This window comes from Sturnira hondurensis, unplaced genomic scaffold, assembly GCF_014824575.4.
Source record: "Sturnira hondurensis isolate 20B ecotype Veracruz unplaced genomic scaffold, ASM1482457v3 Scaffold0020903, whole genome shotgun sequence".
Taxonomy (NCBI): Eukaryota; Metazoa; Chordata; class Mammalia; order Chiroptera; family Phyllostomidae; genus Sturnira; species Sturnira hondurensis.
In genome coordinates, this window is record NW_028093534.1 from 1,335,409 (window position 1) to 1,362,505 (window position 27,097).

At 40.1% G+C, this 27,097-nt stretch overlaps 1 protein-coding gene across 5 annotated transcripts in view; it reads right to left on the reverse strand.

The window, feature by feature from the left end:
• The window catches only part of ATF1 (activating transcription factor 1), a 66,663-nt gene that overhangs the window by 27,910 nt on the left and 11,656 nt on the right, over positions 1-27,097 (reverse strand). The window contains exons 1-2 of one of the 5 annotated variants that reach the window (XM_037030864.1): positions 14,964-15,058; positions 316-435 (exon numbers count right to left, since the gene is read on the reverse strand). The exons of 1 other annotated variant lie outside the window; for it this stretch is intronic. In XM_037030864.1, the coding sequence (XP_036886759.1) occupies positions 316-435 (120 nt within the window). In that variant the 5' untranslated portion in view covers positions 14,964-15,058. Of the gene's footprint in view, positions 1-315; positions 436-1,613; positions 1,827-14,963; positions 15,059-27,097 lie in introns of those variants that run through there. 3 more of the 5 variants (XM_037030865.1, XM_037030863.1, XM_037030866.1) reach the window with 3 other exon arrangements.

Below are 27,097 nucleotides of genomic sequence, written 5' to 3' on the forward strand. Positions count from 1 at the left end.
TTAAGCCCCTCAGACCATCACCCTTGCTTCGGATTCTTTTTGTGCAGGGATAGATACCGCTGCAATAAAAAGGGTGCTTTCCCATAAGAAGTCATTTCCTTAGATTCTAAGCAATAATTTCCCCTAAAATTGTCTTCTGAAAGTAGAAATTCTAAAAGTTTTCTATTTGCCTCATTTATTCTATAGTCTAATTTCCACGGCAACTTTATTATCCTGGTTTACAATATAGTAACTACAGCAACTTCAATATATCTGAAGACTTAGGATATAATTATAGTCCCCTCTCTCAACCACTACGTCTTTGAATTTCTGTACCGTTTGCACGTGTGGTGGGTGAATTACAGAAGACTGAGCTGTCTGGATGACCCCCTGAACCTGTACTTGCTCTCCAGGAAGAGGTACAATTGTCACTGGCGCAGATCCTCTTAATGACATCTAAGAACAAATAAAAATTCAATTAACAAAATATATACTGTACCTATACACATAAGATAGTGGAGTTCTTACTTAACACTGGAAAATACATTTCAGAGCTTATTATGTTTAACCACATCTATTAACCCAAAATTAGATATCTTCTGTGGGCTGGAGACTGCACTAGGGGTTAAGAGTACAGACGGACTACAACAAACAGAGTAAGAGCTGTAATACAAGAGGGAAAGTGAAGAGTGCTGCACTGTGGGAGCTAAGAAAGGGCGCTGCTTCAGCTGGGTCGGAAGGGTAAACCATTCCCCGAAGGTGTGTACGGGGGAGGTGGGTGGAAGGTATTTTGGGCAGAGGAACTGAGTGTGCAAAAACACAGACTTCTTAAAACCCACCCATCATCCCTCAAGGCTTTCTCAGATATATTCCTCTTTTAAGAAGCTTTCTTGGATATTTTCAGTTAACAGATTTCTCGCTGCCTTCTGGACTACTTTAGTTCATACCATTCACTTTGGACTTAAATCACACACACACACACAATCTAAATTGCTCCTCAGGCTCTGAAAGTCACCTTCCTGACTGCTGCTCCCCTGTTTGCACTAAGACCCCAAACAGTGCCTTAGTCCCTTTCATTGAAGTTTCGTTCCCCTTCCCAAGACTAAATTCTAGTCTATCATTCCCCCCAAATGCCCAAGTCATGAAATTTTGTATATAAACTTTTATCGAGCTACTAAGAAATGTAAATTCTCAACATAAAGGACTCCATCCACCTACCCCCCCCCAACCCCATAGGCAATATAGACACGACCAAATTCTACCACGTCTTCTACCAGCTCAAGGCCACGTCCCTAGGATGACTGTAGCGCCCTTAAAATGCCTGCCTGAGAAAGTTCAGTGCTGCCAAAAGAATTCACTGTTTGTTCCAGCCAAAACACGACTATAGGCCCCGACCTCATTTTTCTCAGAGCATTTACTTCAGAACACTTGCAGTTGTAAATCCTTTCTCTGACCTTTAAGATGTAATTCTTCTACAACCCAGAATTTGAAATGTAATCACTAAGAAGGGCAGGGACCTTATCTGCCCCACCACCCTCCGCCCCAACCCCTTCTGTGGGAGGGTAGGAGCCTAACTTCACGAAGCACCAGTTAGTAAAACAGATGGCTTAATCAACATGACCAACCTCCCTCACCTTCAGTACTTTTCTGCAGCATACCCGTGTCTCACCTTTCGATTCAGCACAGGTGAGCTCAATTTATGCTGGAGTCTCTTCCCTAGTACTCGTGTCTGAATGAAATCCATCTTGCTGTCTTTAACAAGTGTCCAGCTTTGTATCTCTTTGACAGTACTTTGATATGGGGATATACAAATTAAAGTGTAAAAATAAACTGAGAATTCACAAATCTTAAGAGCCAGATCTAGAGTTATTATCAGGCTCAGAAAAATAAAAAGTCCCCATACTTTTCAGATTCCAACTTAAGCCAATCACTCAACTAAAGGTGACCCTTAATGGGATTAATGCAAATTTCTTAAAAGAATAAAAGCAACCATTCTTTCATGTTTTTTGAGAATCCTAGTGATTTTTAAAAAATTTTATTTATTCATTTTTGAGAGAGGGGAAGAGGAGGAGAGAGGAAGAGAAGTATCAATGTGAGGTTGCCTCTCACACGCCCCATACTGGGGACCTGGCCTGCAACCCAGGCATGTGCCCTGACTGGGAATTGAACTGGTGACCCTTTGGTTTGCAGCCGGCACTCAATCCACTGAGCTACACCAGCCAGGACAGCAGAATCCTAATGATTTTTGTGCAGACTGTGGGTCTGATGGGTGGAAAGGGAAAAAAAAGCACCAGATTTTGTTTTAGTTTGTAGTTGTCCCTCCCTCTTATTATTACTGTTTTAACATCACAAAATACAAAAGGCTCATTTCTCAGGCACAAAAAGCCTGGCGTCTTCCCATCCCCACTGTCGAACATGATCATTTAAATCCTGAGCTCTCTCTTAAAGGAGGAAAAGAGTGAGCTAGTCCTCCAATTTTAACCAGAGACTGAAACACAGATGACTGCCTCCATCAGTACTTTTCAGCAACAAAAGAGCGATCCGCAGTGATGGAAATGTTCTCCATCTGCACTGTCCAAAATGGCAGTCAATAGCCAGATGTATCAAGCATTTTAAATGTAGCTACTGTGACTGAGTGATTTTTTACTTTTATGTAAGTAATTTAAATATCCACTTCTGGCTAGAGGCTGCCATACTGAAGAGTGCAGTTCTAGATCTTAGAGACAGAGAACCTGAGTATACTATGGCTCCACCCTCAGAACGCCCCTCCGGAGATTTTAGAAGAAGGAAAGACCCCTGGCTGGTGTAGCTCAGTGGACTGAGTGCCAGCCTGAGAACCAAAGGGTCACTGTTCCATTTCCAGTCAGGGTACATGCCACGGGCCAGGTCCCCAGTAGGGGGCATGCAAGAGGCAACGACACATTGATGTTTCTCTCCTCCTCTTTCTCCCTCCCTTCCCCTCTCTAAATATAAGTAAATAAAATCCTTAAAAAAAAAAGGAGGAGGAAAGAGAAAAGAATGTTTCTGGAGCTGCTTTGGTTAAACTGGGAGCTACAGGACATAAGAAAGCCTCTGGTTTCCTCTCATTCCATGGGATTAGTTGAGCCCAAAGTTCCTCTTATAAGAGGTGAGTGCAAAAATTAGCATGCTGCTTAGCCCCCAAATTAGGGGGATTCCTGGACTGGAAACACTCGGTGAGGGAGGGCGGGGATTTAGTAGAGTGGCATGGGGGAAAGGCCTCTAATTCAGCCAGAGTTTGAATTCAAAATATTCTAACTCCAGAAAGGCACACGGGCTTTGGAGTCAGACAGGCTTAAGCTGATTTTCAGTTAAAGGCATTCAGTAGCTCTGTGATGCTGAGCAAAGGTTACTCAACCTTTCAGGACTTCAGTTTCCTCCTTTGTAAACAGAGCTGATATTATCTTTTTCAGAGTTATAGCGAAGACTAAATGAGTGATAGGTAGAAAACAAAAGGTAGGGGGAAAAAGGAGAAGAGAAGGAGCCTACATATATGTCTCTTATTTGGATCCTGGTTCAACTGTTAAATATGTGTCAGGGAAATTTTAAATACTGATGAATATTTGATGATATTAAGGAATAATCTTTTTAGGTGTGATAATAGTATTGTGGTTACATTCTTTAAAGAAGTCCTTATATTGAAGAGATATATCAAAATACTGAAGGCTGAAATGATATCTAGGATTTGCTTCAGTATAAATCCAGTTGGCTGGGGGAGGTGGGAGTGGGGGTGGCAGGAGCCATGAGTTAATCACTGCTACAACTGGGTGATGGGGAGCATGATTGTTCAGCTTAGTAATCTCTGAATATGTCTGAACTTTTCCATAGCAGGTGTTTTGAAGAGTACCAGCGTCCTGTCCTGTCTGGTTCAGAGCCCAGGGCTCTTTCCCAGACATCTCTCTTGGTGCCAATCAAGTTTTACAGCCTCTTACTCCGTATGTTTACAGTTTGCCTCCCACACAGCAAGTGTATTTGTTTTGCCTTTTCATTTCAAGGAAAAAGAAAACACAGAATGGCATTTGGAATAATGATTAATTACAACAGTACCAACTGGGGTAAACCCTGAAGCCCAGAATATCTGCTCAGTTCTTAATGGACTGGAGCTATTAATTCGAAAGACAAATGAAAAATATAATGAACTTACATCTTTTAGTTTAAGGTAAAGATAATTTAACTGTAATTATGTGGTTTTAAGGGGGTTTTTTTTAGATATTTTATATATTTTTAGGGAGAGAGGAAGGGAGGGAGAAAGATGGGGAAAAACATCATCGTGTGGTTGCCTCTAGCACACCCCATATAGGGCACATGGCCTGCAACCCAGGCATGTGCCCTGGCTGGGAACTGAACCAGCCATGCCTTGGTTCACAGGCCTGTACTCAATCCACTAATCTACACCAGCCAGGGCTAAGTTTGTTTCCATAGTTAATTCTAAATTGTACTTGCACAAAATGTCACCCTGCCTAGGTCTCAAAAGATTCAAATTTTCAAAAGATTCAAAAGATTCAAATGACCCTTGGACAGCCAGGACTTACACATAGTAAACACTTAAAACTGACCGCAGTAAAGAATACACACTCAACAACAGCAAATACATGTATCTCCTATACAATTATTTACTTACTAGTTTTCTTTAATAAATGTCCTTTTGTAAACCCAAATGTACTTAAAAAAGAAAGTCTTACTATGATAAACAAAACCCAGTACCACTTGCTATAACCATATGGTTAACTATAAAAAGAAATATAATGAAAAAATGTCATTAAATATTATATTTTTATTTTAACCATAATCTAAAAACTCTTACCATGGTCTACAAAGTCCTGCACAGAATGGCCTTTCCTACCTCTCCTGCTTCATCTCAAACCATATTGCCCTAGTTCTGCCCAAAGTGGAATGTGAGAGTTCCTTTTATTTTCACACTCTTTTCCACTACAAGGTCTTGGCATGATATTCACGTGCCTAGAAAGGTCTTACTTCTCTTCCTTCTTGGAAAGTTAACACCTAATCATTCTTCAGATCTCAACAATCACTTCCTTAGCAAAGCTGTCCTATTCCCAACAAGGTCAAAAACCCCTTTGCAGTCTCTTGTGCTATCCTATGTACTCCATGCACGATCCTTTGCAGCACTTCCCAGGGTCATAGCTTCATATCTTGGTGAGTTATCTCGCCTATCTCTTGTCTCTTTCGCTAGACAGCAAGTAGTAAGGCACAAGAGATAATGCCCACCTTCTCAGATTCCTCATGGAGCACGGGCAGCCGAAGTGGTTTTTACTCTAAGTTTTAGCAGGACCATTCTCATTGTTGACAACCCATCTTGTTCAAGCCAATGCCCTAACTTTCAAATAAGGGATCTGATACCTTTGAATTCAACATAATGAAACAGAAATGTCCATCCATGCATTACCTAAACAGATGTGGAACACCTCTAGTGGTGGGGAGTGTGTACCACATTGTGAGAAAACTACTCTGGAGAACTGGAGTTGGGTGGCTAGATAAACAAATGTAGGCAATATTCCCCTTTGAACATCAGGACTAAGATTCTGGATTGAACAAATAATGAGACTCAATAAATGTTACCTGTGGGCCAGGTGCTATGAAAGACCTTCAAGATAACAAAACAAAACCAAAACAGACAACAACCACACTTACTTCCTTCAGAGCCAATTACAAAGACACCAATTAAAGAGTTTTAAAAATAGTGTTTCAGTCCACATATGCCTTATCATAAGGCATTTATTCTTAAGCTTGTCTGAAAAGCAAAATTTCACACCAAATGAACGTATAAGAGGGTATATGGGGGTGTGTGGAAAGAGGGGATATATGTGGCAAAGAAAAAGAATAAAATCATCTAGTTTTCTGTCATCTAGAAAAAAATGTAAAGATAGAGACAGGAGATAGTGGGGAAAAGGAGATATATTGTTTTATGCTCTGGCTGAGGGATGGTTCTCTATGGGTTTTGTGTTTCTGTGACTATTCTGAGTGGAAGGAGTGCCAACTTCTGTTCTAGACTGTCTCCTCAAGGATGTTTGTACTGTGAACAGCTTTGGAAGACAAAGGGCAGATCTGTTTGCTGTCCACAGTGATAAAGGTAAGGTCTTCCTCCAGGGCAGAGGTTGGACAGGTTTGCTAGTAGCTCTAAAAGTCTGGTGTTTCCTAAGCTTGGAGTTCCATTCAGCAAGGATGCAAACCCACTGCAGGCAGTGTCCACAGGAGCCACTCTGCATGACCCCATGGAACTTGGGAACGGGGAAGGGGGAACTGAACAAACATGAAGCTCAAGCAGTTTGCTGTGCCACAAATTATAAAGTCCTTCTCTGAACCAGGTTCTCATGTCTTCTGCCAGCATCTGTGAAACTGAGGCAATCTTGCTTATTAGCTTTGAGGCAGAGTAAAGCCTTGACACTTCTCTGTCTTCTGCTTCATTTATATTCTAACCTAGACTCTAGATTCTAAGTTACCAGGCCAAAAGCCGAACTAGAGCAAAAATAAATAAAGAGCAAACAGAATTGCCTACTGAGGCAGACTTGAATTGCTCTTGAGAGAGGAGGCCCTAAAAGGCCAAGACTTTCCCGAGGTGAAGATAGAAGACCTCTATTAAACTGGGACTTCCAAAGGGCCACGCCACACATGGAGGGTAAGGTAACAGAAGGAAAGCTATGTGGGTGTGAAGGAGGGGAGGTTTGAAAGGGGTGTAACTAACTCTCCAGCAGACTTACAGCCCAAGTTGGCATCACCAAGGTCCAAAAAGACAAGAGCCTCAAACCCTGAAAGTAGTTCTCCAGGCACCTGGCAATTATAAATTTTTTTTGGAGAAAGGCACTCTCATTCTTGGCCACAAAGAATTCCCTTTCAATTTTCAGTTTAACAGACAGGATAAAAAATAGCCACTAACATAAGGCACCATGAGCAAGAATCGAAGACAACAGAATCACATCTGAGTGATTTGTTTTATTTTTTATCCTCACCTGAGGACATGCTTACAGATTTTAGAGAGAAGGGAAGGGAGGGAGAGAAGCATTGATTCAAGAGAGAAACACAGAAACACATTCCATATGCACCCAACTGGGGACCAAACCCACAACCTAGGCACATGCCCTGACTGGGAATTGAACCCACAACCTTTTGGTTTATGGGACAACTGAGCCACACTGGCCAGGGCTAGACATGAGTGATTTTAGATACTGACATCATCAAACACAAACAATAAAAACAATTATGCTTACTATGTTCATAAAGAAACAGTAGATTCTATTTTTAAGAAAAGCTTTAAAGTGTCTTCAGGAAACGGAAAACTATAGTGGATTTGAAAAAGAACCACACAGGATTTTCTACAAAGATGTAATACTTGAAATTTTCTGATATACCAGCAGATTAGATGAAGCCAATGGTGGAATTAGTAAGCTGGATGACAAGTAAGAAGAAGTTACCTGAACTGCAACACAGGGAGACAGATGGAAAACCTGACAGGTTAAGAGACTCTACAGAGGTACCCTGATTGGCGTGGCAAAGGGAAAAGTCCCTGGTTCAATTCCTGGTCAGGGCTGCAAGTCTGGTACCCCGTTGGGGGCTGTGCAAGAGGCAATGATCAATGTTTCTCTCACACATCACTATTTCTCTCCCTCTCTTCCCCTGTCTCTAAAATAAATAAGTAAAATCTTTTTTAAAAAAGGAGAAAGACATAGAGGATAGAGTGAGGAGGAGAAAGAGTGGATTGTGGCAAAATGTGAAAATGGCTGAAAATAAATAATGATAGATACCAATTCATATATTCAAGAAGCCTTACAACTCCCATGTGGAATTAAAAAAAAGTCCATCCCTAAACACAACATAATAGAAGCTGTAAAGCTATTGAGAAGACTATAAAAGCAACCAAAGGAAAAACAACAAGATTATATTTAAAATAGCAACAGTCTACTGCCCCCTCAAAGACAACAACGAAAAACAGACGTTTAGTCAGAGGAATGATTTTTTAAACATGTTAAAAATAACAACAACCTAGAATTCCATGCCCCGTGAAAATACTTCTAAAAATGAACATGAAATGGGCATTTTCAAGAAATAAAAAGTCAAATCACCACCACAGGAAGACTTGTATCAAAAGAAATTCTGAAGCAGTGACTCTCGGACAGCAGTGATTTTTGTCCCAAGCCCACACCTGGCTACATCTAGGGACATTTTAGTTTGTCACAACGTGGCTGCTCCTGACATCTAATGGCAAAGGCCAGGAATGCTGCCAGATGTCCCACCATCCAGTCAGCCCCCCACACCAAAAAATTAGCCAGCCCCAAATGTCTGTAGTGCTGAGGTTTTTCTAAAACATACACTTAAGGTAAGAGTTATCTCGAAAAGAGGTAAGAATGAATGAAGAGGGACAAAAGTGACCAATATGTGGGGGGAAAAGCAATGCTGACTTCATAAAAAGAATTATGGAAGTAAAAGAGAAAAAGATAAAATTAAATCCTAACGATGGCAACAAGTTAGAAAGTTCTAAGGTCACTGGATCATCTGAGAGGACAGTAAAAGTACTGACTTTAGACTTTACTAAGCAGTCATGCTGTAACTGGGACAATCACTTAACAAGTAGTAATCTAGTTTATGTACAGTCCAAATTGATACAAGTGATTTGGGGATAAAAAGAAGATAAAAATTAGAGAACATGTGGGCTGAAAAGTGCAGAAAATGTTAGGTCTAAACCATTATATGATATATATATATATAACTGAATATATGATTTATATCTATATATCTGTATCTCTCTCTATATGTAACTATGTTTAAATGTACATGGGCCAAAAGCTGTTAAAAGTCTAGAAGACTATGATAGAACACTATGTAGCCATAAAAAGAATGAAATCTTGGTCCTGGCCAGGTAGCACAGTTGGTTAAGAGCATCATCCTAATAAGCCAAGGTTGCAGGTTTGATCCCCTGTCAGGGCACATACAAAAAGCAACCAAAGAATGATAAATAAGTGGAACAACAAATCAATGTTTCTCTCTCTCCTCCCCCTCTCTAAAAACCAGTAAATTGAAAACAAACAAAAAACAGACTGTTGGTTGCTGGAAGGTAGGGGTTTGGGGGTGAGCGAAATGAGTAAAGGAGATCAATGTGTACAAACTTCGAGTTATAAAATAAATAAATCATGGGGATATAATGTACAGTATGGTGACTACAGTTAAAAATACTGTGTTACATATCTGAAAGTTGCTAAGAAAGTAAATCTTAGAAGTTCTCACCACAAGAAAAAAATGTTTTAACTAGGTATAGTGACAGATGTTAACTAGACTTAATTGTAGTGATTAATTCACAACACACACAATGCACACAAATGTTGAATAATGTTATACACCTGAAACTAACACGTCAATTACACCACCATAAAACCAAACCAAACCAGACTACAATGAGCTACTGTTATATAGCTACCAGAATGGTTGTAAGTTAAAGAAACTCACAACACCAACTTTGGGTGCTTAAATACACCAATAAACTGAACATTTGCATACCCTCTGATCAAGCAATTCACGTGCAGCACAGACATGAACAATATAAGAATGTTCATTAAGTACAATACACAATATTGAAAAACTGGGGGCAGGGGAGTCTAGGAGACTAGACTTTTTAAAAAATCTACCTATGTACTCTCTTAACAAGAGATACAACTAAAACATAAAGACACAAAGTTTGAAAGTCAAAGTGCAGAAAAAAGACAGCATTAAACCCACATTAGTATCAAAGTAGACTTTAAGGTAAAAAGCAAAAAAGACACAGATAAAAGGGACAATTCTCCAGGAATATATAGTAATTTTGAAATCAACCTTCATTAATAACATAGTCTCCAAACACACAGCATAAAATGAAGAACCACTGGGAGAAATAAGTCCTCAATCATGATGGAAGATGAACAGATTTCTCTCACTTAAAGAACAAGCAAGGAAAAGTGACAGAGAAACAGAAGATTTAAACCCAATTAACAAAGCTGATCTAATAAATACATAAAATTGTATCTAACAGTTGCAGAATGTACCTTTTTCTCAAGTGCACACTAAACATTCTTTTAAAATTAGCATAGATTCCGTGAGAGCATAGTTGTATTACAAATTAGTTCCTGACATTCATTTTGTGACCAAAATCATACATATTCTATTACTTCATGGGAAGAGATACCAAAGAACCACAAAATTGCTTCTTAAGTAAAATAAGCACTCAAAATCATATCATTTACAAAAAAATTCACTGACTATGAAATATGTGTGATACAAACAATTACTTTTTAATGATTTCAGCAATGCTGAGTCTTAACTTTAAAGGCTGAAACTTGCTGTTCACAGTTCCTCTAAATAGCTATAAGTGATACAATGTACTAAATTTTCTTCTAAGGCACAATTGTTCTTAGTTCTATTACTACAAAAGCCTCTTTTACCAACAAAAAATGCTACCATGTGTACCTTTGAAAAAGGTACCTCATTACCTTTGAAAAAACTCACATATATATATATGAGTATATATATATATATATATATATACTCAAGACCCCCAGTGTCCAACGTTGTCAGTAACCTCACTATCACTACCTTTAAACACTGTAATACTATTTTACTACCACTATACTTCAGTTGTAGGTTAGAACACTGACTCTGTATTTTAGGGAACATTTATCTCTTATCAAGGATTGTAAAGACAAGACCTCTCATGTTAAGTTCCTTCATACAGACCGGTTGATTTAAATTATGAACCTTTTTGGTGCTCTCCCCCACCATCCAGGAGCACGCCTGGGGCCTTTCCCATCACCCTTGTCCTCCACCCAGGTGGCCTTACCTTTGCCTCTCCCTCTCCTCAGCTCCAAGGGCCCTTGTTTTGCCTCTCTAACTGGTTTCCTGAGCCCATTTCTTCTACAAGTCACTTTTATACCTATGACTTTCTAAATAAATGTCCTATTATAAAAAAATTATGAGCTTTTTTGGTCTATTAGTTCAGTCGTATTACTTGTAATACGTAATTTGTGGTCTAACAGTTTTATGGGGCAAGTCCAATATACTAAATCACTACAGACACAGTATAAAATGATAAAATGTTTACTATAGAATTTTATAACAGCATAGTATTTGTAAATCATATCTATTCTCAGATCCTATTGAAAAAAATTAGCTATTCCTTACAAATGCGTTTTCTCATACTTTCCATTTTCTCATACTTTCTGTATTTACCTTCAGATCCCACTGAAGAGATTAGATATTCCTTATAGATTTTCTCATACTTTCCCAAGCTAAGAGTCATTCCATTCAACAAAATATATTTCACACTATCTACAAAATAGATGACAAGAAAATGTGAGCTGCTTATAACTCTTACTAATCAGCTTTCAAAATGAAAATGATCTTTCTAAGCACTCATAGAATATTCACCAAGATACCATATTCTAATTAAATAATAATACATTTAAAAGAACTGTAAATGGTATGTTTTCTGACCATAATGGGATAAAACTAGAAATCAGTTACAAACAAACAGAAGCATCTTCAAACATGTGGAAACTAAACAACACACTCCTAATTAACCAACTGGTCAAAGAGGAAGAGTCAAAGAAATATGAAATATATACAGAAATGAATGAATATGAAAACAAAATAAATCAAACTTGTGGGAAGCATTTAAAACAGCACTGAAAAAATAATTCATAACATAAATATTTTCATTAACAAAGAGGAAAGACCACACACCAATAATGCAAATTCCTTCCTTAAGAAACCAGGAGCCCTGGCTGGTGTCGCTCAGTGGATTCAGAGTGAGCCTGTGAACCAAAGGGTCCTCAGTTCAATTCCCAGTCAGGGCACATGCCCAAGTTTCTGGCCAGGTCCCCAGTAGGAGGTGTGCAAGAGGCAACCACACAATGATGTTTCTCTCCCTTTCTCCCTCCTTCCCTCCCTAAAAATAAATAAATAAATAAATAAATAAAACTACCATCTTGCTAACTGTTTTTTATATGAAGGTTTACGTTGTTCTGTTTCCTTTTATTTTGACCTCTTTGATATTGATTGAGCATATTTTATGATGTCATTTTATTTCTGCATGTAACATATTGTTTATACCTCTGTTAAAATTTTTCTTATTGTTTGCTCTAGGTAACATATAATATTAAATTGTATGAATTCATTTTCAAATAAAATCACACCATTTCATGTGCAGTGAAAGGGCCTTGGCATTATATATTACCAATTCTTCCTATCTCCTGTATTGTTCTTGTCATATATTTCAATTTTATATAGGCTGTAACAATCAATACATTGTTATTGTATTGAAGTTACTTTTCAAATAATCAGATAAGTAAAACACTGTCTGAAAAGGCTTACTGTACCCAGTAACCAAGACAGACATAGATCAATGGAACATGATAAAGAACCCATGACCAGACACACAAACATGCCCAACTGACTCCTGACAAAGGCGCTAAAGCAATTCAGTGGAGGAGAGGGGGTATTCTTTTCAACAAAGGCTCTGTAGTACTTGCATATTCATAGGCAAAAACAAAGACAAAAACACCTGAAATCCAAACAAAAGTTTACTTAAAATGAACCAAGGATTTAAATGTAAAATATAAAACTACAAAACTTTTAGGGAAAAAAAAATCTCTGAAATTTAGGACAAGACAAAGAATTCTGAGATACCAAAAACCCATAAAAAGAAAAATTGAAAAATCTGACCTAATCAAAAGAAAGACCCTGTTACGCAAATAAGGAAAAATCATTCTACTCCCCCAAACCATCCTGCTGGAAACATCCAAATAAATTCACCTAGATTTCTAACCTACTCTACAGGAGGATCTGTCTTTTACAAAAAGTAAAACCGAGATGACTAAGAACGAACGTCACAGACATTAGATGGAGAATCTCCAGGTAAAAAAGGATTATCAAATGCTCTGTCGCCCACACACACATTCTCAGCATATCCCTGGATAAACCTTGGGTTAAATTCTCATGTCAAAAATATGAATGGAATGAAGATCAATTTGTCATAAAAACGTTTTGGAGCCAAGCCTATCTGTAATTTCTTCAACCAACCTCATTTATCCTCATCATCTTCCTGGAGACAGTAAAGAACTGTGGTGATTACAGACTCCAGCGCTGTGCTAGACACTGTGATGTAACTCCCACATCCCCTTTACTAGTTGGACTTACTCCCCAGCTGCTGCAGAAGAGCCACTATTCAGTTGTCATTTCCCTTTGGGACTGCCTTGACTGGAGAGTCACCTTGCTTGCGGTTGCACACACTCCCTTCCTGAGATCCAATGCCTGGCGCCACGCAGGGATACAAATGCCTGGCTGCTCCCTTTCCCCAATTCTTAAGAACTATTTCAGCTTCAAAGCTCTCTATCCATTGAGACTTAATCACAGTGCAAAATCTCCCTCCACTAAATTCTTCTTCCTTCTCTTTCTTTCTTGCCCCTCCAAAAGCAGTTATCCCACGAGGACTCCCTAATAAACCTGTGTGCCAGTCTCCATCTCATAGTCTGCTTCCTGGGAAACCCAAACTGTGACAGAAGTCAAACTGATGGAATTCAAACCATGTCTCTAGCCTGACTGGTTGTGTGACTTCTAAAACCGGAATTATAAAAGGAAGGTGGGTAGGTTGACATGAGGTTTGAAGGCATTAAAAGCAAGTAAATGCTTAGAAATGCACCTAGCACACTACGGACACAATAAATGTTAGCTGTTACTATCATTTTCCCCATTCACACATGATTAAAGCATACAAATTTCTCTACAGCATGAAAATCACTGAAAGTTACGAGTTGGAAAAGGCCTTACAAGTTCACCAAGTTGCATGCCCTTCACTTCCAGTTGATGAACAGGAAGTCCAAGTAAGTTAAGTGACAGTCAATGTTCCAGAGTTACTAAGTGACAAAACCAGGATTCAGACAACGTTGGACTGCATCCATTGTTCTTTCCACAAAGCAACATTGCCTCTTAATCTACATATACTTTGTAATTAAATGAAATTTAACAAATATTGAGTTCCTCCCTCACCTTCCAGCTATAATCAAATCTCAGCTCTCCTCTGAAGAACACTGCCTCCCCTATAGCTCTCTCCTGCACTTCTCTTCCATGACCCTACAGACAATGTGGGTGTTTCCTTTGCTTTTCATTGCTACTTTCAGAAAACTGTCCATTCAGAAAACTTCCGTCCATAAACTCCAGACTGTCCATGAAGGTTATGTGCCCTTATTTCTTTAAGACCTGAACACACTAGTCACTCTATTCTCTCCAATACTCCTGATACTATTCGTGGTGATCTCAATATGCAACATCCAGTACCCTTCCACGCCCAAGCCTGTTTTTGATTCCTCTCCTCCAAAGCCCTGTCTTCCCCTCTCCTCAGCCATCCACTCCCAGTGTCTACTTTATACTGGGTTTCTAAAGTTTGGGAAATGTCTGTTTAGAAAAAATTCTTCCACGTGCTGATCCTGCCAATGCAAAACATCAAGCATCCCTGGCCCCTGACCATTAAATGCCAGTGGCAACCCACCCCGACAAATTTCTCGACATCTCAGTCGGGGAGCAATATCCACTCCAGTTGAGAACCACTTACTTAAACCTCATCATTACTAATAAACATAACCCTCTGTAATCTCAAATTCAAATATCACTTTCTCTGAGTACCACTTACTTTTAACTCACTACCTCTGATAGGACTCTCAAGAACTCCTGGACTCCCTAAGAACCTATAGCTTACTATCATTGAGCTTACTATCTTTTTCCTGCTCTTGGCCCTAGCAAGTCACCTCTTCCTTTCTTATACAGCTTAAATTTTAAGGTCCACCATTATATCTCATACACCTCTAATGCCCTTGTATTTTCTTGCTTCTCTGCAGTCCTTTGACTAAACATCCCCATTAACTCATCTACTCTATGCCTGTAACTGATATGCAAATATAATATCTGAATCTGACTGAAAAAAACACACAACTTATCTTAATAATCTCACTTTAAATCCATAATCAGCCCTGGCTGGGGTGGCTCAGTGGACTGATCATTGGCCTGCAAACTGAAAGGTCATCGGTTTGATTCTGGGTGAGGGCAAATGCCTCAGATACAGGCCAGGTCCCCAGTTGGGTGCATGAGGCAACCAGTCAATGTTTCTCTCACATGTCACTGTTTCTCTTTCTCCCTCCCCTCTGTCTATAATAAGTAAAATCTTTAAATCCATGATCCTTGAATCTCAAGTTGACCACTCCCATCTCCTGCTGTCCTAGCAGACTATTTTATCCTTTCTCCTTCTTCCCTATCTTCTCAAAGCATTTCATTTCACTGGAAAACAAAGACATTATCAAAAGAAAACTTTAGGGTATACCTGCCTAAACTTTAGGGTATACCTCGAATCTACCTGCCTAATCTGTATTTACCTTCTTATTATGATGTACTTGTGCTCACATAAAATAAATTCTATTGTAGACTAATTTTTTTTAAAAAGATTTTATTTATTTATTTATCTTTAGAGGGGAAGGAGAGAGGGAGAGAAACATCAATGTATGGTTGCCTTTCGTGCATCCCCTGCTGGGAGTTGGCCTGCAGGGAACTGGCCTGCAACCCAGGCATGTGCCCTGACTGGGAATTGAACCGTGATCCTCTGGTTCACAGGCCTGTGCTCAATCCACGAGCTACGCCAGCCAGGTATTGTAGACTAATTTTAATCTCTTTCCCTCCTCACGGACATCATCAATGGATTGTCCTTTCTTTCCAGTATCATCAAATTTCTCCCCTTTATCATTCTCATTGGTATACAAACAGGCTGTTAATTCCTCCCACCTTAGAGAGTACTAATAAAAAGAAAACTTCCATAGTCTACAACCCTCTCCAGCAATTGCACTTTTTAGCTCCATTTTGCAGCAAAACTCCCGGAAGAAGTTGTCTATCCATTTTGTGCTCAATGACTTTGTCTATTCTGAACCCAGTTTCATGCTATTCATATCTGGGTCTCAGTGGGTGGGGCTTTCTCCCAGGAGTAGTCAAATTAATGATCTGAACCTAATACAGTTCCTTGCCCTTCCCTCAGGGTTTATAAGTTTTCTTTTTCTTTTCACCTGTGCCAGTCACAATGGAAAATGGGATTTACTTCCTTCCCCCAGTAGCTTAAAGTTGTTTTCCATAGGGGAAAAAGGGTCCAGGCAGACCTGTACCACACAGTAAAGCTCTCCCTGGTCTCCCTTGCTTCTACCAATCTTTCCAATGAGCAACTGCTGAAAGTCCTTGCCATAGGGGAACTCCAGAGTTAAAGATTTTAGTTTCAGTCACAGTTGAAAGGCTTAAGTGATTAATGCATAGGAAAAGCTGTTCTTCCTGGAATTGCAATGCAAGACTTAGATGACTCCAGGAGGTCCACAAGCAATTCAGCCTTTGTGCCCCAGGATAATGTGAGCCACTCTGTTCCAGGGAGAGGCTCAGATAAAGAAATGCTGATCAGCAGATAACAAAATACCTGGAAAATGGCTGCAGGACAGCAAATCTTATCTGATTAACCTTTTTGCAAACCCCTTACCTACCCTTTCCTTACCTACCCTAAGCTTGAGATGAAGTGTTAAGATGGTTTTTGAGGGTATGTGACCTGCCATCTTCTCAGATCGCCAGCATCTGAATCAAGCACCCATAAAGATTCAATCCTTGTCTCTACTTATTGGTTCTGGTAGTGAAAGACAGCATGAATGCCGATTTTTCTGGTCTCACTTGAAGAAAAGCTATAAGTGGGTGTTACCTACCCTTGTGCCTGCAGTTCCCAAGGGTTCTAATATTATGGTAGCCTACACTTAGACTTTAGCAATTCATTAAAAATATAACTGAATTCTTCTTCCCCCCTGTATGACAGCCCTTTCTTCTTCCTTTCTATCCTCTGCTACAGGTAAACCATGCCCAAATCCCATCTCTGATGGATTGAGAGAAATTATGATTTTCTGTATTACAGCTTCTTCTTATTTTAGGGTGAGATCAATACTGTTTCTTTCTACATCCTAAGTGAAAGCTGGAAATCACCTCCATGAGTTTAAATGCCACCTATATATCCACAACTCCTGAATTTACATTTCTAGTCTGGACCTATCTCCTAGTCTCCAGTCCTTATCTATCCAGTTGTCAACTGGACAAATATACTTACTTGTATGATTTGGCATACAAGTTGGCCTCCATAATCCCTACCTTCTGGTGTTCATGTCTCTGATTAACACTTGCCCCTTGAGTTGTGGGAGGAACCTGTGACTTGCTTCTAACCAATAAAATAAGGCAAAGATGGGACTTCCTGCCAAGATGGAGGCATAGGTAGATATGCTTTGCTTCCTTGCATGACCAAAAGAAGGACAACCACAAATTTAAAAACAAAAAACAACCAGAACTGTCAGAAAAACAAACTGTATGGAGGTCCAACAAGCAAAGAGTTAAAGAAGAAACATACATCCAGACTGGTAGAAAGGATGGAGATGGGCAGCTGGGGAGGAAAGGACATGAGAAGAGCTGGCAGACCAGGCAGTCCCAAATTCTCATGTGGATAAAACAGGAGGAAGAACTGGGGAGCAAGACAGACCCCACAACCCAGGATTCCAATGTGGGGAAATGAAGCCTAAAAACCTCTGGCTGTAAAAAATTGTGGGGGTTGCAGCAGCTCAAGAAATACCCAGTCTCACAGGAGAGTCTGTTGGAGGAACCCACAGGGTCTTAGAATGTACACAAACCCACCCACCTGGGAATCAGCAACAGAAGGGGCCCAATTCACTTGTGGGTAGCATGGAGGTGACTAAAGGTGGGACATGAGCCAAGCAATTGGCATTGTTCCCTGTCTGACCCCTCCCCCACATACAGTGTCACAATGCAGTGAAGCAGGTTGCCCCACCCTGGAGAATACTTAAGTCTCTGCCCCTTACAATGTAACAGGTACATCAAGACAAAGAAATATGGCCCAAATTAAAGAACAGATCAAAACTCCAGAAAAATAACTAAGAGATGAACCCTGGCTGGTATGACTCAGTGGACTGAGTGCCAGCCTGTAAGCCACAGGGTTATGGATTTGATTTCTAGTCAGGGCACATGCCTGGGTTGTGGGCCAGGTACCTAGTTGGGGGTGTGTGAGAGACAACCACACATTGATGTTTCTCTCCCTCCCTTCCCTTTTCTCTAAAAATAAATAAATAAATGAATAAATCTTTTAAGAAATACAAAAAATATTTATCTTAAAAAAAGACACAAAAATAAAACCTAAGTGATAAAGACACAGCCAACCTATCAGATGTAGAGTTCAAAACACTGGTAATCAGGATGCTCACAGAAATGACCGTGTACAGACTCCAGTCCAGGAAGACAAAAAACTCAATTAAAAAATGGGCAAAAGAGTCGAACAGACATTTCTCCAAGGAGGATGTACAGAGGGCCCAGAGACATAAGAAAAGAAGCTCAGCATCACTAGCCATCAGAGAGACACAAATTAAAACCACAATGAGATACCACTTCACAGCGGTCAGAATGGCCATCATAAACAAATCAATAAACAAGTGTTGGAGAGGTTGTGGAGAAAAGGGAACCCTGGTGCACTATTGATGGGAATGCAGACTGGGGCAGCCACTGTGGAAAACAGTATGGAATTTCCTCAGAAACTAAAAATGAAACTACCTTTTGACCCAGCAATTCAACTGCTGGGATTATACCCTAAGAGCCCTGAAATACCAATCCAAAAGAACCTATGCACCCCAATATTCATAGCAGCACAATTTACAATAGCAAAGTGCTAGAAGCAACCTATGCGCCCATCAGTAAATGAGTGGATCAAAAAACTATGGTACATTTACACAATGGAATGCTATGCAGCAGAGAGAAAGAAGGAGCTCCTACCCTTTGTGACAGCATGGATGGATCTGGAAAGCATTATGCAAAGTGAAATAAGCCAGGGGGTGAGAGACAAATACCATATGATCTCACCTTTAATTGGAACATAATCAACAAAAGAAAAAAAGCAAACAAAATATAACCAGAGACATTGAAAGTAATAACAATTTAACAATGGGGAGGGGGGAGAGGAGAGTGGGGGGAAGGGTTTTCAGGAACTACTATAAAGGACACCTGGACAAAACCAAGGGAGAGGGTGGAAGCAGGGGAGGGCAGTGGGTTTGGGTGGGTGGGGGGAGCAGTGTGGGGAAATGCAGACAACTGTAATTGAATAGCAATAATTGAAAAAAAAAACAAAAAAATGATTGTGTACAGATGCAAAATAAAGGAAGAAGTGAAAGCTATACAAAGTGAAATAAAGAAAAATATACAGGGAAACAATAGTGAAGGGAAGGAAACAGACTCAAATCAATGATTTAGAACAGAAGGAAGAAATAAACATTCAAATGGAACAGAATGAAGAAACAGAATTCAAAAAAATGAGGAGAGGCAACTTTAAATGTTCCAACATCTGAATCATAAGGATGCCAGATGGAGAAGAGGAAGAGCAAGAAATTGAAAACTTATTTGAAAAAATGAAGAAAAACTTCCCCAATCTGGTGAAGGAAATAGACATGCAACTCCAGGAAGCTCAGAGAGTCCCAAAGAAGTTGGAACTAAGGAGGAACACATCAAGACACATAATTAAGGTACCCAAGTTACTCAAAGAGAAGGAGAGAATCTTAAATGCAAAAAGAGAAAAAGAGACAGTTACTTACAAAGGAGTTCCCATCAGACTATCAGCTGATTTCTCAAAAGGAACCTTATAGGCAAGAAGGGACCGGAAAGAAGTATTCAAAGTCATGAGAGGGAAGGACCTACATCCAAGATTGCTCTATCCAGCAAAGCTATCATTTAGAATGGAAGGGCAGATAACATGCTTCCCAGATAAAGTCAAGTTAAAGGAGTTCATCATCACCCAGCCCTTATTCTATGAAATGCTAAAGGGACTTATCTTAAGAAAAAGAAGATCAAAACTAGGAACAGTAAAATGACAAAAAATTCACTACTACGAACAACTGAACCTAAAAAGCAAAACAAAAACAAATTAAACAAACAACTGAAATAGGAACAGAATCACAGAAATGGAGATCACATGGAGGGTTATCAATGGGGAGTCCAAGGGAGGAGAAATGTGGTAAAAGTACAGGGAATAAGAAGCATAATTGGCAGGTACAAAACAGACAGGAGGAGGTTAAGAACAGTACAGGAAATGAAACCAGCGAAGTAATATGTATGGCCCATGGATATGAACTAAGGGTGGGGTATGCTGGAGGGAAGGTGGTACCTGGTGGAGGGGGGGACAAAGGGAGAAAAATTGGGACAACTGTAATAGCATAATCAATAAAATATACTTTAAAAAAAGAATAAGGCAAAGATGATGGGATGTCAATTCTGTGATTATGTTGTTCTATGGCAAAATAAGGGAATATCCTTCCCTTCATTATGTTACATTGCATGATTCTGTCTTGCTAGCAGACTCATTCTCACTCTTGGATTTATGGAAGCAGGCTGCCCTGCTGTGAACTGCTGATGGATGGGCCACCCGGCAGCAGACTAAAGGCAATCTCTGAGTTGATGGTGGCCTCCAGCCAACAACCAACAAAAAAAAACTGTGCCTCCAGTCCTACAACTGCAACAAAATGAATTCTACCAACAATCTGAGTGGACTTAGAAACGGATGCTCTTCAGTCTAGCCTTCCGATAAGACCCTAGCCCAAGCCACCTTGACTGTAGCTTGGTGAAACTCGGAGGCAGAAAATCCAGCTAAGACATGCCTGACTCCACGGAAACTGTGAGATAATAAATCTGTGTTTTAAGCCACTAAGTTTGTGGTAATTTGTTTTCCACACAAAACTATTACAAATAGTATCACAAACTTTACAAGCCAACCCCCTAATTGTCAACTTCTCAAAAAGAAAAGAAAAACATGTTCTAGTGCTATCCATATCAATAAATGGCAACTCCATTCTCACACCACGAATTGTACTCACACCACAAACTGTAGTCACTCTTGACTCCTTTTTGCCTCTAAAACTCACAACAAATCTCAAAGCAAACACTGCTGGCTTTACAACCAAATTATACACGGAGACTCTAAGCTGACCTCAGCACCACCACTGCTGCCACGCTGGTCTCAGCCACTTCTGTTTCCCAGGCACTTCACTGGAACTGCCTCCCAACCGGTTTTCCTGCTTCCACTCCACAAAGCAGCCAGAGTGAGCCTATTAAAATATCAGCCAGCCAATGTTTTTACTTACAACATCCTGAAAGTTCCCCATCTCACCCAGACTAAAAACCAAAAATCGTACACAGGTTTCTAAAAAAGTGTCATATGTCAACTGGAAACATATTTATGTTAACTGAATGCAGCTTGGAAGGTCCTGTGTGAGATTTCCACACATGGGTTGTAGACACACCCTTGGAGGCACACCTCGAATGTCACCTCCTCTGTGAAGTCCTCCCTGAAGAAGTTCTGTGTTTCCATAGCACTGCATGCATAACACATTATAACATTTAGCACTTTACTGTCGGTCCCCTTTACAAGCCAGTTTTCTGAGAAGAAAACAAACCAAAAATCTCACAGTAGCATGTAAGATCTATATTACTGGGCATTCTCCCTTTTTACCCCCTCTTTTCCTCATCTTGCGTGGCTCTCTCCTCCTTCTTCTACCACATTGGCTTTCTTGCTGTTCCTTAACTATGCCAAGCACCTGTCAGTCTCAGAGTCTTACAATTGTTGGTCCATGTAATTGTAGTACAGGTATTTCCACAGACAAGACTTCTCTGACTACCTTATATAAAAAGGCAAGTCCCACTGTCTCCACCAACAACTCCCTATCCTTCCTACCCTGCTTTACTAGTCTCCACACACATCCTGCCCACTAATATCTGTTTTATTGCCTCTCTCCCCAAGGCCAGAATTAAGTTCCATGAGAGCTAAGACTTTTGTTCACTGCTGCATCCCCGGCTTAAACTTAATGACTGAATAAATACAGTTAGATATTAGACAATGTTTTCTTTGAGAATTTAGAGCCTAATAGTTAAGCCATAAGGATATTTTGGATACAGGCAGTGACATTATTTTTAAAAATCACTGTACAGTTATTTATAGAAGTTCCTTATTCTAATAGTGTAAATACACTTCTAAGGAAGCTTGGAAAATATTCACATGTAACAAAGATATATAACTAAGCTAACTAAATTGAAACATTTCTTTGAAGGCTTCTAGTAACACAGAGGTAATTGAAAGACTCCATCATTATTTTTCCAGTACCATCTGAAGATCATACTGTCATTCTTCACAGATGCAGCTAAATAACAGTGAAGGATGCAGCAAGCTTAAAGAATTGAGCCTTTAGGTCCTTAGTTTTCAAACTTTTTGGTCTCAAGAGCCTTTTACACTCTCAGCAATTACTGATGACCTCAAAGAACTTTTATTTATGTGGTTTTTTCTACTAATACTTACATTTAAAATTAAAACAGAAACTTAAAAAATATTTAATAGTTCCTTTTAAAAGAACCATAAATCAATTTTACGTTAACATAAATAACATATTTTCATTAATATAAATTTCCCAGACAAAATTTGTGAGAGAAATGGCACTGTTTTACATTTTTGCTAATCTCCTTAATGTTTGAGTTAATGGAAAATGGCTAAATTCTTTTACTGCTTCCACATTAAATATGTTGCCATATGTTGTTTTAATTGAGGAGCAGTGTTTTAATAGTCTTTTCAGATAATTTTAAGTATTATTCTTTGATACCACATCAATACTCAAGTTTGTAGTCTCTTAAAGTTTGTTTGCAATGTACAATCTTAAATTTGTGTTAATATTCTGTTAATGTTAAAATCCACTGGTCAGTCTTGTACTTGGAATAGATCTTATACCCATACGTGACTTTGTAACACCATTTTGTAATTAAAAATCTGTAATTTCTGGGAAACTGTCAAATTCATGATAGTGAATAAAAGTTTTCCAAAATTCTACTTTTTGCTTGAACATTCGTATCTTACCACTGGCAACAAATCCTGTCAGTTATTTTCCTTAAATTGGGTCAGGTGCATGGATCACACAATTTGAAATTTTAAAAATATCATTTGTTCCTCAATATGCATGCCTATTCATTTAAATCCCCTAATAAATATGCCTATTTTCCAGTTCAACAACAAATTTTCTGTATATCCAAAAAATCTACTAAACTGAAATTTGCCTCCTGAGGACTTCTGGTTAAGATGGCAGCATAGGCACAGTTTGCCACCTCACACAACCATATTGAAATTACAACTAAACTGTTTTAAACTATAGAACAGCCATTACTCAGAACTGTCAGAAATGGAGATGAAAGGAAATCTGACAACTACGGAATTAAAGAAACCACATCCATCCGGACGAACAGGAGGGGAGGAGATGTAGAACAGGTTGGTCCCACACCAACATATGGTGGATAAAAATTTGGGAGGGATATCACCGGAGTGAGGAATCCCAGCCTGACACCAGGCTTCCTAGTCCCAGTGCCAGGAAAATAAGTCCCTATAACTTCTGGCTGCAAAAAGCCAAAGGGACTGCATCAGTGGAAAAAACTTTTGGAGTCCCAGGCAATTCCTGTTAAAGAACCCACACACAGACTTCCTCAGACTCACTCTCTCTGAGCTCCAGCACTGGGGTAGCAGCTTGAAAAGGCACCAGTGGTGTAAGGGGAGGGACTGAAGTGTCTGACATCAGGGCGAGACCTGGGGGACAACTTTCTCCAAGACAGAAAGGTAGGCAAAGGTCATCGTCCCTTTTCTGAACCCCCCCCCACACGGCCACAGAGATGGCAGGCAGGGTGCCATATCTGAGACTCCAACAGCCTGGCTAACGCTGTTTATCCCACCCTGGAGATCTGCCCCACCCAACTTAAGGGCACACCCAAGCTGTTAACAGTGACTTTTCCATATGAATGGCTGGTCTTGGCTCAAGTTCCACAACTGCCTAAATCCTCTCAAAACAATCAATAGCAGCCTCAGGGAACCCCTAACCCCCATACCTCTTTTCAAGTGGCCTGGCATTAGCAGCAGCCAGCCTAGATTCACAACTTGGCTTTGCCTGAGAATCTCCAAGGCCAGCACAACTGGCAGCCATCAGCAGAATGCTCTATAGCTCAGGCAGGGTGGCCCTAGGCAAAACACAGGTGGGGGTTGACCTTGGCCTGCACCACCTGGGAAACCCCAGACCCTGTGCACCCAGTGGAAAGCTACAGACTATGTTGGAGTACCACCACCCTGCCCCTACACAGCTGATCCTCCACAGAGGGTAGAGATAGGTGGTCAGTGGTCACAGCCAGTCCTTACAGTTGACTGGCCTGGGTAAATCCCTCCCACTGACCTGCCAATAGCAACCAAGGCTCAACTACAAGATGAGGGTGTACTCAGCCCATACTAAGGGTGCACCTTGAGTATCCAGCTTGGGTGATAGGGAAGGCTTTGCCACTGGGCCCTAAGGACCCCTACTATATTAGGCCACACTATCAAGACACAGAGTCATAGCAGCTCTACCTCATACATTGAAACAAACAGAGGGAGGTTGCCAAAATAAGGAGACAGAAACACGGTCCAAATGAAAGAACAAATCATAACTCCAAAAAAAGAACTGAATGAAATGGAGATGAGCAATCTATCAGATGCAGAGCTCAAAACACTGCTTAGAAGGATACTCAAAGAACTTCGTGAAGACCTCAGTAGCATAAAAAAAATCCAGTCAGAAATGGACGATACACTGATTTAAATAAAGAACATTTTACAAGGAAACAACAGTAAAGTAGACGAAACCAAGAATCAAATCAATAGGATGCAACATAAGGAAGCCAAAAACCACCAATCAGAGCAACTAGAAGAAAAAAGAATTTAAAAAAACCCCCACAAACAAAACCCCAAAACAAGGATAGTATAAGCAGCTTCTGGGACTTCAAGCATTCCAACATTCACATCATATGGGTGTCAGAAGGAGAAGAGAAAGAGTAAGAAATTGGAAATCTATTTGAAAAGATAATGTAAGAAAAATTCCCTAATTTGGTGAAGGAAATAGCCCTGCAAGTGCAGGAAGCACAGAGAGTCCCAAACAAGATGGATGCAAAGAAGCCCACTTCAAGATACAGCATAATTAAAATGCCAAAGGTTAAAGATAATGAGAGAAATCTTAAAAGCAGCAAGAGAATAGAAGTTAGTTACCTGCAGAGGAGTTGCCATAAGACCATTAGGTGATTTCTCAAAAGAAACTTTGCAGGCTAAAAGGGACTGGCAAGAAATACTCAAAGTGATGAAAAGCAGAGACCTAAGCCAAGATTGCTCTACTCAGCAAAGCTATCATATAGAATCAAAGGGCAGATAAAGAGCTACTCAGGCAAGAAAATACTGAAGGAGTTCATCATCACCAAACCATTACTGTATGAAATGTTAACGGGACTTACTGAAGAAAAATAAGATCAAAACTATGAATAATAAAGTGGCAATAAATCCATACCTGCCAACAACTGAATCAAAAAACAAACTAAGCACCAGACGATCGCGGTTCGATTCCCAGTCAGGGCACATGCCTGGGTTGCAAACCGGTTCCTTGCAGGCTAACTACCAGCAGGGCATGCACAAAAGGCAACCATACATTGATGTTTCTCTCCCTCTCTCCTTCCCCTCTAAAATAAATAAATAAATAAATAAAATCTTTAAAAAAAAAAACAAAAACCAAACTAAGCAAATAAGAACAACAGAGACAGAATCATGGATATGGAGAGCGTTTTGATGGTTGCTAGATGGGAGGAGGGTGTGGGGGAGCAGGTGAAGAGGTGAGGGGATTAAGAAGTACAAATAGGTAGTTACAGAACAGCCCTGGGCACGTATAGTACAGTATAGGAAATGGAGTAGCCAAAGAACTTATATGCACGACCAATGAACATGAACAATGGTGTGGGGATTGCCTGAGGGAATGGGGGGTGCTGGGTAGAGGGGACAAAAAGGGAAAAATTGGGACAACTGTTTGTTATAGCATAATCAATAAGAAAAAAATTATTTACCTCCTCAAACTATTAGTCTGTTTCAATTAGTGCAATAAGTCAAATAATTTTTTTTCTTATGTAGAAACAAAATCAATTGAAAATAATCTAAATAATGATGCGCCACATAAAATAAAATTTACTTCTCCCACGTTTTTGAGAAGTACATAGGTATTAAATTGACACTTAATATACTTTGTATAAAAGAAAACCAAATGCTATTGACAAGATATTTAAATAAAATCTACTTCCCATGGGAAGACTTCCGCCAAGATGGAGGCATAGGTGGAAACACTGTGCCTTCTCCCACAACCAAGTTTGACTACAACAAAAGTTTTGGAGAACTAGAACACACCCAAAGACCAGAACACGGAATTATACGGAAGTTCGACAGCTACGAACCGTTCAATGGGGATGGTAAGAGAGGCAGAACCAGCAGTGGAGCTGGGTCAGGCAGGACAGATCCCCCGACCTAGGCGCTAGGCGCGCAGGCAGCCCAAAGCCAGTCGGGGTGCAGGACAGACTGACCAAGGTCGCACATTCGCGCACAGTGAGACGGACCACGCAGGCCCCAGGGGACGAACCCAGTGGTGGAGGGCCGACAGCGGAAGGAAACTGGGACTCAAATCAATGGAATGGACCAGAATGAAGAACAAAACATCCCACCAGAAAGGAATGAAGAAATGAGAATTCAAAACAATGAGGAGAGGCTTAGGAACCTCCAGGACATCTTTAAACGTTCCAACATCCAGATTATAGGGGTACCAGAAGGGGGAAAGAAACAGCCACGAGTGGAACACTTATTTGAACAAATAATAAAGGAGAACTTCCCCAGTCTGGCAAAGGAAATAGACTTCCAGGAAATCCAGGAAGCTCAGAGAGTCCCAAAGAAATTGGACCCAGGAAGGAACACACCAAGGCACATCATAATTACATTAGCCAAGACCAAAATGAAGGAGAGAATCCTAGAAGCAGCAAGGGATAAGGGGACAGTCACCTACAAAGGAGTACCCATCAGACTGTCAGCGGATTTCTCAAAAGGGACCTTACAGGCAAGAAGGGGCTGGAAAGAAGTATTCCAAGTCATGAAATCCAAAGACCTACAGCCAAGATTGCT